This window comes from Salvelinus alpinus, chromosome 20, assembly GCF_045679555.1.
Source record: "Salvelinus alpinus chromosome 20, SLU_Salpinus.1, whole genome shotgun sequence".
NCBI lineage: Eukaryota > Metazoa > Chordata > Actinopteri > Salmoniformes > Salmonidae > Salvelinus > Salvelinus alpinus.
The window spans coordinates 2,625,272-2,643,551 of NC_092105.1; the positions used below are offsets into that span (position 1 = coordinate 2,625,272).

At 43.8% G+C, this 18,280-nt stretch overlaps 1 protein-coding gene across 4 annotated transcripts in view; it reads left to right on the forward strand.

The window, feature by feature from the left end:
* The window catches only part of igf2bp2a (insulin-like growth factor 2 mRNA binding protein 2a), a 121,601-nt gene extending 107,001 nt beyond the window's left edge, over positions 1–14,600 (forward strand). For 2 of the 4 annotated variants that reach the window (XM_071354315.1, XM_071354318.1), the window contains 5 exons: positions 3,652–3,771; positions 5,346–5,420; positions 5,746–5,877; positions 6,012–6,125; positions 6,336–7,475. In XM_071354315.1, the coding sequence (XP_071210416.1) occupies positions 3,652–3,771; positions 5,346–5,420; positions 5,746–5,877; positions 6,012–6,125; positions 6,336–6,434 (540 nt within the window). In that variant the 3' untranslated portion in view covers positions 6,435–7,475. Of the gene's footprint in view, positions 1–3,651; positions 3,772–5,345; positions 5,421–5,745; positions 5,878–6,011; positions 6,126–6,335; positions 7,476–13,379 lie in introns of those variants that run through there. The other 2 variants (XM_071354317.1, XM_071354316.1) reach the window with 2 other exon arrangements.
* Positions 14,601–18,280: the final 3,680 nt, after the last annotated feature.

Genomic DNA, 18,280 nt, shown 5'->3' on the forward strand with positions numbered 1-18,280 from the left:
GATCCTGTATATAGTATGGTATTAACTGATCCTGTATATAGTATGGTATTAACTGACACTGTATATAGTATGGTATTAACTGACCCTGTATATAGTATGGTATTAACTGACCCTGTATATAGTATGGTATTAACTGACCCTGTATATAGTATGGTATTTACTGATCCTGTATATAGGATGGTATTAACTGATCCTGTATATAGTATGGTGTTAACCTGACCCTGTATATAGTATGGTATTAACTGACCCTGTATATAGGATGGTATTAACTGATACTGTATATAGGATGGTATTAACTGATCCTGTATATAGTATGGTATTAACTGACCCTGTATATAGTATGGTATTAACTGATCCTGTATATAGTATGGTATTAACTGACCCTGTATATAGTATGGTATTAACTGACCCTGTATATAGTATGGTATTAACTGACCCTGTATATAGTATGGTATTAACTGATCCTGTATATAGGATGGTATTAACTGATACTGTATATAGTATGGTATTAACTGACCCTGTATATAGTATGGTATTAACTGATCCTGTATATAGTATGGTATTAACTGATCCTGTATATAGTATGGTATTAACTGATCCTGTATATAGTATGGTATTAACTGATCCTGTATATAGTATGGTATTAACTGACCCTGTATATAGTATGGTATTAACTGATCCTGTATATAGTATGGTATTAACTGACCCTGTATATAGTATGTTATTAACTGACCCTGTATATAGTATGGTATTAACTGATCCTGTATATAGTATGGTATTAACTGACCCTGTATATAGTATGGTATTAACTGATACTGTATATAGTATGGTATTAACTGACCCTGTATATAGTATGGTATTAACTGACCCTGTATATAGTATGGTATTAACCTGACCCTGTATATAGTATGGTATTAACTGATCCTGTATATAGTATGGTATTAACTGACCCTGTATATAGTATGGTATTAACTGATCCTGTATATAGTATGGTATTAACTGATACTGTATATAGGATGGTATTAACTGATCCTGTATATAGGATGGTATTAACTGACCCTGTATATAGTATGGTATTAACTGACCCTGTATATAGTATGGTATTAACTGACCCTGTATATAGTATGGTATTAACTGACCCTGTATATAGTATGGTATTAACTGATCCTGTATATAGTATGGTATTAACTGATCCTGTATATAGTATGGTATTAACTGATCCTGTATATAGTATGGTATTAACTGATCCTGTATATAGTATGGTATTAACTGACCCTGTATATAGTATGGTATTAACTGATCCTGTATATAGTATGGTATTAACTGACCCTGTATATAGTATGTTATTAACTGACCCTGTATATAGTATGGTATTAACTGATCCTGTATATAGTATGGTATTAACTGACCCTGTATATAGTATGGTATTAACTGATACTGTATATAGTATGGTATTAACTGACCCTGTATATAGTATGGTATTAACTGACCCTGTATATAGTATGGTATTAACCTGACCCTGTATATAGTATGGTATTAACTGATCCTGTATATAGTATGGTATTAACTGACCCTGTATATAGTATGGTATTAACTGATCCTGTATATAGTATGGTATTAACTGATACTGTATATAGGATGGTATTAACTGATCCTGTATATAGGATGGTATTAACTGACCCTGTATATAGTATGGTATTAACTGACCCTGTATATAGTATGGTATTAACTGACCCTGTATATAGTATGGTATTAACTGATCCTGTATATAGTATGGTATTAACTGATCCTGTATATAGTATGGTATTAACTGATCCTGTATATAGTATGGTATTAACTGACCCTGTATATAGTATGGTATTAACTGATCCTGTATATAGTATGGTATTAACTGACCCTGTATATAGTATGTTATTAACTGACCCTGTATATAGTATGGTATTAACTGATCCTGTATATAGTATGGTATTAACTGACCCTGTATATAGTATGGTATTAACTGATACTGTATATAGTATGGTATTAACTGACCCTGTATATAGTATGGTATTAACTGACCCTGTATATAGTATGGTATTAACCTGACCCTGTATATAGTATGGTATTAACTGATCCTGTATATAGTATGGTATTAACTGACCCTGTATATAGTATGGTATTAACTGATCCTGTATATAGTATGGTATTAACTGACCCTGTATATAGTATGGTATTAACTGATCCTGTATATAGTATGGTATTAACTGACCCTGTATATAGTATGGTATTAACTGATCCTGTATATAGTATGGTATTAACTGATCCTGTATATAGTATGGTATTAACTGACCCTGTATATAGTATGGTATTAACTGACCCTGTATATAGTATGGTATTAACTGATCCTGTATATAGTATGGTATTAACTGACCCTGTATATAGTATGGTATTAACTGATCCTGTGTATAGTATGGTATTAACTGACCCTGTATATAGTATGGTATTAACTGACCCTGTATATAGTATGGTATTAACTGACCCTGTATATAGTATGGTATTAACTGACCCTGTATATAGTATGGTATTAACTGACCCTGTATATAGTATGGTATTAACTGACCCTGTATATAGGATGGTATTAACTGACCCTGTATATAGTATGGTATTAACTGACCCTGTATATAGTATGGTATTAACTGATCCTGTATATAGGATGGTATTAACTGACCCTGTATATAGTATGGTATTAACTGATCCTGTATATAGTATGGTATTAACTGATCCTGTATATAGGATGGTATTAACTGATCCTGTATATAGGATGGTATTAACTGATCCTGTATATAGGATGGTATTAACTGACCCTGTATATAGTATGGTATTAACTGATCCTGTATATAGTATGGTATTAACTGATCCTGTATATAGTATGGTATTAACTGATCCTGTATATAGTATGGTATTAACTGATCCTGTATATAGTATGGTATTAACTGATCCTGTATATAGTATGGTATTAACTGACCCTGTATATAGTATGGTATTAACTGATCCTGTATATAGTATGGTATTAACTGATCCTGTATATAGGATGGTATTAACTGACCCTGTATATAGTATGGTATTAACTGACCCTGTATATAGTATGGTATTAACTGATCCTGTATATAGTATGGTATTAACTGACCCTGTATATAGTATGGTATTAACTGATCCTGTATATAGTATGGTATTAACTGATCCTGTATATAGGATGGTATTAACTGACCCTGTATATAGTATGGTATTAACTGACCCTGTATATAGTATGGTATTAACTGATCCTGTATATAGTATGGTATTGGAACTGGATGTTTACTTCCTGTGTTATTCATATTTCTTCTTATTTATCGTGTGTTTCTAGTAATACATTGTTATTTATTATCGCCTTGTTGGGTTTTGAGTTTGCAAGAAAGGCTTGTGAATGTGACATTGAAACTTGAATACCCCATTAAGATTTTTGACCAAAGTTTAGATGACAAAAACTAAACAATTTATGGTTTTTATTTTAGTTCATTTTCAGTTTACTCTAATAACCTTGGTTTTAAATGTATAATTATAGAAGCAAGAGCAGAGGTGAACTATTAATGTGAAAATGATAGAGAGACACGTTGTGTGTGTTGTCTCTCTCAGCAGTCCCCAGAGCAGGAGGTGGTGTATCTCTTAATCCCAACCCAGGCTGTAGGGGCCCTGATCGGGAAGAAGGGGCAGCACATCAAACAGCTAGCACGCTTTGCTGGGGCCTCCATCAAGGTAGGACGACATCTCCTTTTTCAACACCAGGCTGAAAATATTTTTCTTACAGTACTTCTTATTCCTTTCAGCAAATCATAAACTATTTACATTAGAACATGTTGTTACTGCGCCTAAGGAAAGCAAAGGGCCTTGAAAGCATCTCAGGATCATCCAACTCTTGAATCTTACTATTCTGTGGTCAGGGTTGGTTGAGTCACTGTTCTGTGGTCAGGGTTGGTTGAGTCACTGTTCTGTGGTCAGGGTTGGTTGAGTCACTGTTCTGTGGTCAGGGTTGGTTGAGTCACTGTTCTGTGGTCAGGGTTGGTTGAGTCACTGTTCTGTGGTCAGGGTTGGTTGAGTCACTGTTCTCTGGTCAGGGTTGGTTGAGTCACTGTTCTGTGGTCAGGGTTGGTTGAGTCACTGTTCTGTGGTCAGGGTTGGTTGAGTCACTGGGGCTTTCTGGACTCCTGCTGAGGATCTTAGACTTCTGTATCTCTACAAACGGTCTCTGTTGACAGCTGACTAACAGTCCAGGCATACTAAAGATCCTCTCTAACCGTAACGGACCAGGCGTCCTAAAGATCCTCTCTAACCGTAACGGACCAGGCATCCTAAAGATCCTCTCTAACCGTAACGGACCAGGCGTCCTAAAGATCCTCTCTAACCGTAACGGACCAGGCGTCCTAAAGATCCTCTCTAACCGTAACGGACCAGGCGTCCTAAAGATCCTCTCTAACCGTAACGGACCAGGCGTCCTAAAGATCCTCTCTAACCGTAACGGACCAGGCGTCCTAAAGATCCTCTCTAACCGTAACGGACCAGGCGTCCTAAAGATCCTCTCTAACCTTAACGGACCAGGCGTCCTAAAGATCCTCTCTAACCGTAACGGACCAGGCGTCCTAAAGATCCTCTCTAACCGTAACGGACCAGGCGTCCTAAAGATCCTCTCTAACCGTAACGGACCAGGCGTCCTAAAGATCCTCTCTAACCGTAACGGACCAGGCGTCCTAAAGATCCTCTCTAACCGTAACGGACCAGGCGTCCTAAAGATCCTCTCTAACCGTAACGGACCAGGCGTCCTAAAGATCCTCTCTAACCGTAACGGACCAGGCGTCCTAAAGATCCTCTCTAACCGTAACGGACCAGGCGTCCTAAAGATCCTCTCTAACCGTAACGGACCAGGCGTCCTAAAGATCCTCTCTAACCGTAACGGACCAGGCGTCCTAAAGATCCTCTCTAACCGTAACGGACCAGGCGTCCTAAAGATCCTCTCTAACCGTAACGGACCAGGCGTCCTAAAGATCCTCTCTAACCGTAACGGACCAGGCGTCCTAAAGATCCTCTCTAACCGTAACGGACCAGGCGTCCTAAAGATCCTCTCTAACCGTAACGGACCAGGCGTCCTAAAGATCCTCTCTAACTGTAACGGACCAGGCATCCTAAAGAGGAAGGCATGTTCTCTCAACAGCTTTGGCTCAGGTCTGGCTGTGAATATTGCAATGTGGTCGACTTTGGCCGTAACACTCAGTGACTCAGAGTTTCTTTGAGGCATTATTGAGGTGGTGACCCTCTAACCTCTCCCTGTCCCCAAGATCGCCCCAGCAGAGAACCCTGGCGTCACTGAGAGGATGGTCATCATCACCGGACCTCCAGCAGCTCAGTTTAAGGTAAACACACGTGAATGTCAACATCTTCAGCTAGCAACATTCACCTGTACCGGCCTGTAGCCATGTCAGACTCAGTTCACCTGTACCAGCCTGTAGCCTACGTTTCCACTGCCATATGTCTTCTCCTGTGTTGTGTCCTTCAGGCCCAGGGCAGTACTAGCTTACTTCATATACACAGTACCTTCTCCTGTGTGGTCCTTCAGGCCCAGGGCAGTACTAGCTTACTTCATATACACAGTACCTTCTCCTGTGTGGTCCTTCAGGCCCAGGGCAGTACTAGCTTACTTCATATACACAGTACCTTTTCCTGTGTTGTGTCCTTCAGGCCCAGGGCAGGATATTTGGGAAGCTGAAAGAGGAGAACTTCTTCACAGCGAGGGACGAAGTGAAGCTAGAGACACATATCAAAGTTCCCTCGAATGCAGCGGGACGCGTCATCGGCAAGGGGGGCAAAACCGTGAGTAACAACAACTACACAATAACGCCTGTACGTGCAGTGGGTGTCACAGAGCCGGGGGTGGTGCTATTTGAAATGCGGTCAGTGTCTTTCCAGTCAGGGGTCATGATCTTTGACCTTTGTGTCCTCTCTAGGTCAATGAGCTGCAGAATCTGACCAGTGCGGAGGTCATCGTGCCACGAGACCAAACGCCAGACGAGAACGATGAGGTCTTCGTAAAGATCAGCGGCCATTTCTTCGCCAGTCAGGTGATATCATGTATTATCTGCTCTAGTCATATATAACATATCATAACATGCCATATAGCAGACACTTTTTTCCAATGTAATTTACAGGTGTCTGTGCATACATTTCCCTATGGATGCCATGCTCTACCAACTGTGCCACACAGGACCAGTGTAATATTCAAGTCAAAACACTTTGACATTATTAAATGCTAAAATATATGTTTCTTCCAGTCTGCTCAGAGGAAGATCCGTGAGATCATCCAGCAGGTGAAACAGCAGGAACAGAAACACCAGCAGCAGGGAGCTCCCAGCATGCACCACTCTAAGTGACCAGCAGGTAGAGCGGGGCGGCTCCCTCCCTCTCTCTCTCCAGCGGGCACAAGCCAATGAATGTAGCCCTCCCACCTGGACGGACGACCAGACCAGCCAATGGGACAAGGCAAAGCAGAACAGCAGACCAGGAACAAAACCAAAGAACTTAATTGATCGGGGGAAAAGTGATGAGAGTCAAAGGCTTGGGGCATTATGTGCACTGCCAGCACAGAGCGGAGAGAGAGGACGGGAAGAGGAGAAATCTAACGGAAATGTAAAAATACAAAACATAAAAAACAAGATTAAGGAGGATGGAAGCAGGCTAACTAACATACAGTAGGCCTAACAGACAGACAAAATCAAAACAGACATGATGGCATTGTGAAGGTAGTTCTCTAGTTCAGTAGAATGATGGTGTGATTCAGGGAGAAGGACTCTGTCAGAGACGCTTGTGGTTCACATTAATAATAGAAGTCAGTATCCTTAACAGTATTAAGACAGAGTAGAACACATGGTGACTTCCAAGTGGCACCCTATTCCCTACATAGTGCACTACTGTTGACCAAAGCACTGTAGACATACACTGGTATACACTAAACTATGGACTGTTATTCGGTTACACAGCAGATGGAATGACAGTGCATGTTGTAGCTTAGTATCTAACAAAACTGGATATTTCCTAGATTGAAATGAACTTTCAGTAAAAAGGGGAATTTAGGCCCTGTATATGGGATAAGGGGAAAAGCGTCAACGGCAGTGTCAACAACAGCGTCAACGGCAGTGTCAACAACAGCGTCAACGGCAGTGTCAACGGTGTCAACGGCAGGTAGTGATGCCTCTTCGACTCAGATCTTTAGTTGTTTGCATTTTAAGGTCAAAGTAATATCCAACAAAAAAGACAAACAAGAAAACATATTGTTCTGAAACTTTGGAGGTGGGCTAAGGACGTCCCCGCCGCCAGGGGCTAAGGACGTCCCCGCCGCCGGGGGCTAAGGACATCCCCGCCGCCGGGGGCTAAGGACATCCCCGCCGCCGGGGGCTAAGGACGTCCCCGCCGCCGGGGGCCCCGCCGCCAGGGGCTAAGGACGTCCCCGCCGCCGGGGGCTAAGGACATCCCCGCCGCCAGGGGCTAAGGACGTCCCCGCCGCCGGGGGCTAAGGACATCCCCGCCGCCAGGGGCTAAGGACGTCCCCGCCGCCGGGGGCTAAGGACATCCCCGCCGCCAGGGGCTAAAGACATCCCCGCCGCCAGGGGCTAAGGACATCCCCGCCGCCAGGGGCTAAGGACATCCCCGGTCTAAAGTATAGGGAATAGGGTGCCATAGGGCCCCTATCTAAAGTAGTGCACTATATAGGGAATAGTTGCTGGGACTGCTTGTCTCCTTCCAGTGATCCTGCCGACCAAGGATGGGTCTGAGGAGCTATTTGTCACAGCTAGCCTAGCTGCATATCAAGTTAGCGGGGTGTTCTCGAACGCAGTCCGCGACGCGGTTAGCCATTGTGGCTGGGACCGCTGATTGACCCGGGTTTGTGGCTGTCTAGATCCCTGCTGTTTGTTGTTTTCAATCTTCCCCGTGACCTGCCCTGTCTGGAACGGCGAGGAGTAACCTGTTGCTAGCTACCATGACAAAGACCAAAGCCGGTGAGAGTCCCGTTGAGGACAGTGCCAGTGGTGTCTATCACACGTGAAGGATCTTTTAAAACGAACAAAAAAATACCTACAAGCAGTTGTTACAACGAGAAAATATCTTCAAGTGTTTTGTCCAAATACTGGTGGAGTCAACTAATAAAAGAATGGACCAGAGAGGTCCAGGACATGAAGAACAATACTGGTGGAGTCGACTAATAAAAGAATGGATGACCTGACCAGAGAGGTCCAGGACATGAAGAACAGTGTGCAGTTCTCCCAGGGTCAACACGATGAGTTGAAACAGGAGAACAGAGAGGTCTAGGACCTGAAGAACAGTGTGCAGTTCTCCCAGGGTCAACACGATGAGTTGAAACAGGAGAACAGAGAGGTCCAGGACCTAAAGAACAGTGTGCAGTTCTCCCAGGGTCAACACGATGAGTTGAAACAGGAGAACAGAGAGGTCCAGGACCTAAAGAACAGTGTGCAGTTCTCCCAGGGTCAGCTCGACGAGTTGAAACAGGAGAACAGAGAGGTCCAGGACCTAAAGAACAGTGTGCAGTTCTCCCAGGGTCAACACGATGAGTTGAAACAGGAGAACAGAGAGGTCCAGGACCTAAAGAACAGTGTGCAGTTCTCCCAGGGTCAACACGATGAGTTGAAACAGGAGAACAGAGAGGTCCAGGACCTAAAGAACAGTGTGCAGTTCTCCCAGGGTCAACACGATGAGTTGAAACAGGAGAACAGAGAGGTCCAGGACCTAAAGAACAGTGTGCAGTTCTCCCAGGGTCAGCTCAATGAGTTGAACAGGAGAACAGAGAGGTCCAGGACCTAAAGAACAGTGTGCAGTTCTCCCAGGGTCAACACGATGAGTTGAAACAGGAGAACAGAGAGGTCCAGGACCTAAAGAACAGTGTGCAGTTCTCCCAGGGTCAACACGATGAGTTGAAACAGGAGAACAGAGAGGTCCAGGACCTAAAGAACAGTGTGCAGTTCTCCCAGGGTCAGCTCAATGAGTTGAACAGGAGAACAGAGAGGTCCAGGACCTAAAGAACAGTGTGCAGTTCTCCCAGGGTCAACACGATGAGTTGAAACAGGAGAACAGAGAGGTCCAGGACCTAAAGAACAGTGTGCAGTTCTCCCAGGGTCAACACGATGAGTTGAACAGGAGAACAGAGAGGTCCAGGACCTAAAGAACAGTGTGCAGTTCTCCCAGGGTCAACACGATGAGTTGAAACAGGAGAACAGAGAGGTCCAGGACCTAAAGAACAGTGTGCAGTTCTCCCAGGGTCAACACGATGAGTTGAAACAGGAGAACAGAGAGGTCCAGGACCTAAAGAACAGTGTGCAGTTCTCCCAGGGTCAACACGATGAGTTGAAACAGGAGAACAGAGAGGTCCAGGACCTAAAGAACAGTGTGCAGTTCTCCCAGGGTCAACACGATGAGTTGAAACAGGAGAACAGAGAGGTCCAGGACCTAAAGAACAGTGTGCAGTTCTCCCAGGGTCAACACGATGAGTTGAAACAGGAGAACAGAGAGGTCCAGGACCTAAAGAACAGTGTGCAGTTCTCCCAGGGTCAACACGATGAGTTGAACAGGAGAACAGAGAGGTCCAGGACCTAAAGAACAGTGTGCAGTTCTCCCAGGGTCAACACGATGAGTTGAAACAGGAGAACAGAGAGGTCCAGGACCTAAAGAACAGTGTGCAGTTCTCCCAGGGTCAACACGATGAGTTGAAACAGGAGAACAGAGAGGTCCAGGACCTAAAGAACAGTGTGCAGTTCTCCCAGGGTCAACACGATGAGTTGAAACAGGAGAACAGAGAGGTCCAGGACCTAAAGAACAGTGTGCAGTTCTCCCAGGGTCAACACGATGAGTTGAAACAGGAGAACAGAGAGGTCCAGGACCTAAAGAACAGTGTGCAGTTCTCCCAGGGTCAACACGATGAGTTGAAACAGGAGAACAGAGAGGTCCAGGACCTAAAGAACAGTGTGCAGTTCTCCCAGGGTCAACACGATGAGTTGAAACAGGAGAACAGAGAGGTCCAGGACCTAAAGAACAGTGTGCAGTTCTCCCAGGGTCAACACGATGAGTTGAAACAGGAGAACAGAGAGGTCCAGGACCTAAAGAACAGTGTGCAGTTCTCCCAGGGTCAACACGATGAGTTGAACAGGAGAACAGAGAGGTCCAGGACCTAAAGAACAGTGTGCAGTTCTCCCAGGGTCAACACGATGAGTTGAAACAGGAGAACAGAGAGGTCCAGGACCTAAAGAACAGTGTGCAGTTCTCCCAGGGTCAACACGATGAGTTGAAACAGGAGAACAGAGAGGTCCAGGACCTAAAGAACAGTGTGCAGTTCTCCCAGGGTCAACACGATGAGTTGAAACAGGAGAACAGAGAGGTCCAGGACCTAAAGAACAGTGTGCAGTTCTCCCAGGGTCAACACGATGAGTTGAAACAGGAGAACAGAGAGGTCCAGGACCTAAAGAACAGTGTGCAGTTCTCCCAGGGTCAACACGATGAGTTGAAACAGGAGAACAGAGAGGTCCAGGACCTAAAGAACAGTGTGCAGTTCTCCCAGGGTCAACACGATGAGTTGAAACAGGAGAACAGAGAGGTCCAGGACCTAAAGAACAGTGTGCAGTTCTCCCAGGGTCAACACGATGAGTTGAAACAGGAGAACAGAGAGGTCCAGGACCTAAAGAACAGTGTGCAGTTCTCCCAGGGTCAACACGATGAGTTGAAACAGGAGAACAGAGAGGTCCAGGACCTAAAGAACAGTGTGCAGTTCTCCCAGGGTCAGCTCAATGAGTTGAACAGGAGAACAGAGAGGTCCAGGACCTAAAGAACAGTGTGCAGTTCTCCCAGGGTCAGCTCAATGAGTTGAACAGGAGAACAGAGAGGTCCAGGACCTAAAGAACAGTGTGCAGTTCTCCCAGGGTCAACACGATGAGTTGAAACAGGAGAACGGCAATCTGTAAGTCATGGAGAGAGGACATCAGTTCTGTGTGTGAGTCCATGATAATCAGATGTTTACAACATTGTTATCTAAAGGGATAATCAAGGCGAAACAACATGGTTGTGGACGGAACTGCAGAATCTCCACATGAGACCTGGACGGAGTCTGAGGACAAAGTGAGGGAAATGATCTGAGAAATTGAAGATGGGCCACAGGAAGATTGAGGTGAAGCGCACCAACAGAACTGAAAAACCCATCACCAACCCAGGTGATAGGCCCAGACCGATAGTGGTCAGGTTCCTGAGGTTCAAGGACAAGGTAGCTGTTCTAGAAAGAGCCAAGAACTTGAGAGGAACGTATATCTTCCTCAACGAGGACTATCCTGAAACTGTGCACCAGAAGAGGAAAAAAACTGATCCCAGCCATAAAAGCTGCCAGAGCGCGTGAGGACATGACAGCCTCATTGTCCTCCCTCCCAGAAGCCTGGAAGGGATGAGAGAGCCGAGCCTATGGGCTCATAGCTTCAACACCGCAGTGCCCACACACACACACACACACACACACACACACACACACACACACACACACACACACACACACACACACACACACACACACACACACACACACACACACACACACACACACACACACACAAATTGATTAATGGACTGCCGAATGTATATTGTTTTCTCTTGCTTTGTTCGCTCTTCTCAGTATTATGTCTCTCTCTAGGAAAATAGCTCATTCATATTTTTTATACATGTAGCTTTAGAAATAAGGTTACTGAAATCAATAACCAACTCACATCAGATAACATTCATATTAGCCATTTCTGAGACTCACTTAGATAATTAATTTGATGATACAGCAGTAGCAATACAAGGATATAACATCTATAGAAGAGACAGGAATGCTTATGGGGGAGGTGTTGCTGTATATATTCAGAGCCATATCCCTGTAATGCTTAGAGAAGATCTTATGTCAAGTGTTATTGAAGTGTTGTGGTTGCAGGTTCACCTGCCTCATCTAAAGCCTTTTATTTTGGGGTGTTGCTATAGACCACCAAGTGCTAACAGTCAGTATCTAAATAATGTGTGTGAAATGCTTGATAGTGTATGTGACGTAAACAGAGAGGTCTACTTTCTTGGGGACCTGAATATTGACTGGTTTTCATCAAGCTGTCCTCTCAAGAGGAAGCTTCTTACTGTAACCAGTGCCTGTAATCTGGTTCAGGTTATTTATCAACCTACCAGGGTGTTTACAAACACTACAGGAACAAGATCATCCACATGTATTGATCACATTTTTACTAATACTGTAGAACTTTGTTCTCTAGCTGTATCTGTACCCATTGGATGCAGTGATCACAATATAGTGGCTATATCCAGGAAAGACAACGTTACAACAGCTGGCCCTAAAATAGTGTATAAGAGATCATACTAAATATGTGTTGGTCTGATGTGATTAATGAGGAGCATCCAGATGCAGCACTTTATGAAATTACTTTGTCCGATTATTGATAAACATGACCATGTTAAGAAACTGACTGTTAGAACTGTTAAGGCTCCATGGATTGATGAGGAATTTAAAAACTGTAAGGTTGAAAGAGATGGGGCAAAGGGAGTGGTTAATAAGTCTGGCTGCACATCTGACTGGCTGACTTTCTGCAAACTGAGAAATTATGTGACTGAACTCAACAACAAGAAGAAACTGTATTATGAAGCCAAGATCAATGATATAAATAATGGGGAAAAAACCTTGGAGTACTTTAAATTAAATTATGGGCAGAAAGACAAATTCAACTTTCATCGAATCAGATGGCTTATTCGTCACAAAACCATTTGTTGGCAATTATTTTAATGATTATTTAATTGGCAAAGTGGGCAAACTTAGGCAGGAAATGCCCACGACAAACAGTGAGCAATTATATTCATGCATAAAAAAACAAATAATGAAAGAAAAGCAGTGCAAGTTTGAATTTTGTAAAGTTAGTGTGGGAGAGGTGGAAAAATGATTGTTAACGATCAATAATGACAAACCTCTTGACATAAACAACTTAGATGGAAAGCTACTGAGGATGGTAGCTGACTCTATAGCCACTCCTATCTGTCATATCTTTAATCTGAGCCTAGAGGAAAGTCTTTGTCCTCAGGCCTGGAGGGAAGTCTTTGTAATTCCGCTACCCAAGAGTGGTAAAGGGGCCTTTACTGGTTCTAACAGCAGACCTATAAGCTTGCTGCCAGCTCTTAGCAAACTGTTGGAAAAAATTGTGTTTGACCAAATATAATGATATTTCTCTGTAAACATTTGTTTTACCCCTTTTTGTGGTATCCAATTGGTAGTTACAGTCTTGTCTCATCTCTGCAACTCCCAGACTCAGGAGAGGTGACGGTCGAGAGCCGTGCTCCGAAACGCAACCCAGCTGCTTCTTGACACAATGCACATCCAACCCAGAAGCCAGCCGCACCAATGTGTCAGAGGAAACACCTGGTCAGTGTGCACTGTGCCCGGCCCGACACAGGAGTCTCTAGTGCGCGATGAGACAAGGATATCCCTGCCGGCCAAATCCTCCCCTAACCCGGACGACGCTGAGCCAATTGTGCGCCGCCCCCAGAATCTCTGGGTTCTGCCTTAGACCATTGCACCATCATGCTTATAGAGAAGGGCACTCAACATGTATTGCACTGACGCAAATGACTGATGATTGGTTGACAGAAATTGATAAGAAGATTGTGGGAGCTGTACTGTTAGATTTCAGTGCAGCCTTTGATGTTATCGACCATAACCTGTTGAAAAAAATTGCTTTTCAACCTCAGCTCTGAATCCACGATATGGCAATCTAATAGAACTCAAAGGGCTTTCATTAATGGAAGCTTCTCTAATGTTAAACATGTAAAGTGTGGTGTACCGCAGGGCAGCTCTCTAGGCCCTCTACTCTTTTCTATTTTTACCAATGACCTGCCACTGGCATTAAACAAAGCATGTGTGTCCATGTATGCTGATGATTCAACCATATACGCATCAGCAACCACAGCTAATGAAGTCACTGAAAACCTTAACAAAGAGTTGCAGTCTGTTTTGGAATGGGTGGCCAGTAATAAACTGGTCCTGAACATCTCTAAAACTAAGAGCATTGTATTTGGTACAAATAATTCCTTAAGTTCTAGACCTCAGCTGAATCTGGTAATGAATGGTGTGGCTGTTGAACAAGTTGAGGAGACTAAATTACTTGGCGTTACCTTAGATTGTAAACTGTCATGGTCAAAACATATAGATTCAATGGTTGTAAAGATGGGGAGAGGTCTGTCCGTAATAAAGAGATGCTCTGCTTTTTTGACACCCCACTCCAAAAAGCAAGTTCTGCAGGCTCTAGTATTATCTTATCTTGATTATTGTCCAGTTGTGTGGTCCAGTGCTGCAAGGAAAGACCTAGTTAATCTGCAGCTGGCCCAGAACAGAGCGGCACATTTTACTCTTCATTGTAATCAGAGGACTGATATAAATAGTATGCATGCCAGTCTCTCTTGGCTAAGAGTTGAGGAGAAATTGACTGCATCACTTATTTTTTACAATAAACAGTGTTGAAAATCCCAAATTGTTTTCGTAGTCAACTTACACAGCTCTGACACACACCTATCCCACCTGACATGCCACCAGGGGTCTTTTCACAGTCCCCAAATCCAGAACAAATTCAAGAAAGTGTACAGTATTATATAGAGCCCTAATTGCATGGAACTCCTTTCCATCTCGTATTGCTCAAATAAACAGCAAACCTGGTTTCAATAAACAGATAAAGCAACACCTCGCGGCACTAAGCCTCTCCCCTATTTGACCTAGATAGTGTGTCTATGTATTGATATGTGGGCTACGTGTGCCTTTTTACAAATGTATGTAGTTCTGTCCTTGAGCTGTTCTTGTCTAATGATGTTCTGTATTATGTAATTCTGTATTATGTTTCATGTTTTGTGTGGACCCCAGGAAGAGTAGCTGCTGCTCTTGCAACAGCTAATGGGGATCTTAATAAAATACCAAATAGGGTGCCATTGGGTCCTAGTCCAAAGTAGTGCACTATATAGGGAATAGGGTGCCATTGGGTCCTAGTCCAAAGTAGTGCACTATATAGGGAATAGGGTGCCATTGGGTCCTAGTCCAAAGTAGTGCACTATATAGGGAATAGGGTGCCATTGGGTCCTAGTCCAAAGTAGTGCACTATATAGGGAATAGGGTTCCATTAGGGATGTAGGTACAGTGGATGTTTTCAACACTCTTCTTGAAGATGATCTAAAGTGAGAGTAAGGTCTTAAAATGGTGCCTGTTGAGATGAAGAGGTGGCCATGTTTAATATGGGACGATGTGTACCTTATGAAGAGGTGGCCATGTTTAATATGGGACGATGTGTACCTTATGAAGAGGTGGCCATGTTTAATATGGGACGATGTGTACCTTATGAAGAGGTGGCCATGTTTAATATGGGACGATGTGTACCTTATGAAGAGGTGGCCATGTTTAATATGGGACGATGTGTACCTTATGAAGAGGTGGCCATGTTTAATATGGGACGATGTGTACCTTATGAAGAGGTGGCCATGTTTAATATGGGACGATGTGTACCTTATGAAGAGGTGGCCATGTTTAATATGGGACGATGTGTACCTTATGAAGAGGTGGCCATGTTTAATATGGGACGATGTGTACCTTATGAAGAGGTGGCCATGTTTAATATGGGACGATGTGTACCTTATGAAGAGGTGGCCGTGTTTAATATGGGACGATGTGTACCTTATGAAGAGGTGGCCGTGTTTAATATGGGACGATGTGTACCTCATGAAGAGGTGGCCGTGTTTAATATGGGACGATGTGTACCTTATGAAGAGGTGGCCATGTTTAATATGGGACGATGTGTACCTTATGAAGAGGTGGCCGTGTTTAATATGGGACGATGTGTACCTTATGAAGAGGTGGCCATGTTTAATATGGGACGATGTGTACCTTATGAAGAGGTGGCCATGTTTAATATGGGACGATGTGTACCTTATGAAGAGGTGGCCGTGTTTAATATGGGACGATGTGTACCTTATGAAGAGGTGGCCATGTTTAATATGGGACGATGTGTACCTTATGAAGAGGTGGCCATGTTTAATATGGGACGATGTGTACCTTATGAAGAGGTGAGGGGAGGATGAAACAACAACGCCATCTAAGGGCCTGTGTTGGGGTCGGGTGGCTTGTAGTGTTGCAGGCGACCGCGTTTGGCTTCACACCAGTACACCTGGCAGCTGGGAATGTCCCAAGATGCAACCTTTTAGAAATGTCAACCCGTAAAATCTCCGTAAAATCAGGCAAGACCACAGAAAAAAAAATTGTAAACCTCCACAAGTCTGGTTCATCCATGGGAGAGATTTCCAAACGCCTGAAGGTACCACGTTCATCTGCACAAACAATAGTACGCAAGTACAAACACCATGGGACCATGCAGCCGTCATACCGCTCAGGTTATGGCAAAGACTGCCACATCGTTATAGATTTTCCTATTTTATTGTTTGAAACAATCTGACCGACTGTTTCAACAGATTTCTGGACATGCAGAAGGTAGTACAACTCTAGTAGAAGGTAGTACAACTCCAGTAGAAGGTAGTACAACTCCAGTAGAAGGTAGTACAACTCCAGTAGAAGGTAGTACAACTCCAGTAGAAGGTAGTACAACTCTAGTAGAAGGTAGTACAACTCTAGTAGAAGGTAGTACAACTCTAGTAGAAGGTAGTACAACTCTAGTAGAAGGTAGTACAACTCTAGTAGAAGGTAGTACAACTCTAGTAGAAGGTAGTACAACTCTAGTAGAAGGTAGTACAACTCTAGTAGAAGGTAGTACAACTCTAGTAGAAGGTAGTACAACTCTAGTAGAAGGTAGTACAACTCTAGTAGAAGGTAGTACAACTCTAGTAGAAGGTAGTACAACTCTAGTAGAAGGTAGTACAACTCTAGTAGAAGGTAGTACAACTCTAGTAGAAGGTAGTACAACTCTAGTAGAAGGTAGTACAACTCCAGTAGAAGGTAGTACAACTCTAGTAGAAGGTAGTACAACTCCAGTAGAAGGTAGTACAACTCTAGTAGAAGGTAGTACAACTCTAGTAGAAGGTAGTACACCTAGTAGAAGGTAGTACAACTCTAGTAGAAGGTAGTACAACTCTAGTAGAAGGTAGTACAACTCTAGTAGAAGGTAGTACAACTCTAGTAGAAGGTAGTACAACTAGTAGAAGGTACTCTACTCTAGTAGAAGTACTAGTGGTTGAACTGTCACTGTACAGGAAAATAACTAGATCTGTAGAACATGTACAAGAGTCACAATGCATCAACTATTTTATCATTGTCTCTCCGTAACCCAGCACTTACCAGTCTGTAGGACACAGTGGTCAGATGGTCTCTCCGTAACCCAGCACTTACCAGTCTGCAGGACACAGTGGTCAGATGGTCTCTCCATAACTCAGCACTTACCAGTCTGTAGGACACAGTGGTCAGATGGTCTCTCCGTAACCCAGCACTTACCAGTCTGTAGGACACAGTGGTCAGATGGTCTCTCCGTAACCCAGCACTTACCAGTCTGCAGGACACAGTGGTCAGATGGTCTCTCAGTAACCCAGCACTTACCAGTCTGCAGGACACAGTGGTCAGATGGTCTCTCCGTAACCCAGCACTTACCAGTCTGCAGGACACAGTGGTCAGATGGTCTCTCCGTAACCCAGCACTTACCAGTCTGCAGGACACAGTGGTCAGATGGTCTCTCCGTAACCCAGCACTTACCAGTCTGCAGGACACAGTGGTCAGATGGTCTCTCCATAACCCAGCACTTACCAGTCTGCAGGACACAGTGGTCAGATGGTCTCTCCGTAACCCAGCACTTACCAGTCTGCAGGACACAGTGGTCAGATGGTCTCTCCATAACCCAGCACTTACCAGTCTGTAGGACACAGTGGTCAGATCGTCTCTCCGTAACCCAGCACTTACCAGTCTGTAGGACACAGTGGTCAGATGGTCTCTCCATAACTCAGCACTTACCAGTCTGTAGGACACAGTGGTCAGATCGTCTCTCCGTAACTCAGCACTTACCAGTCTGCAGGACACAGTGGTCAGATGGTCTCGGAGTGTCTGCGTCCCAAATGACACCCTATTCCCCACATAGGGCTCTGCTCAACAGCAGTGCACTAAGGAGCCCAGTCTAAACTAGTGCACTATATGTAGTAAATAGTGTTCCATTTGGGACATAGCCAGTGTCTACTG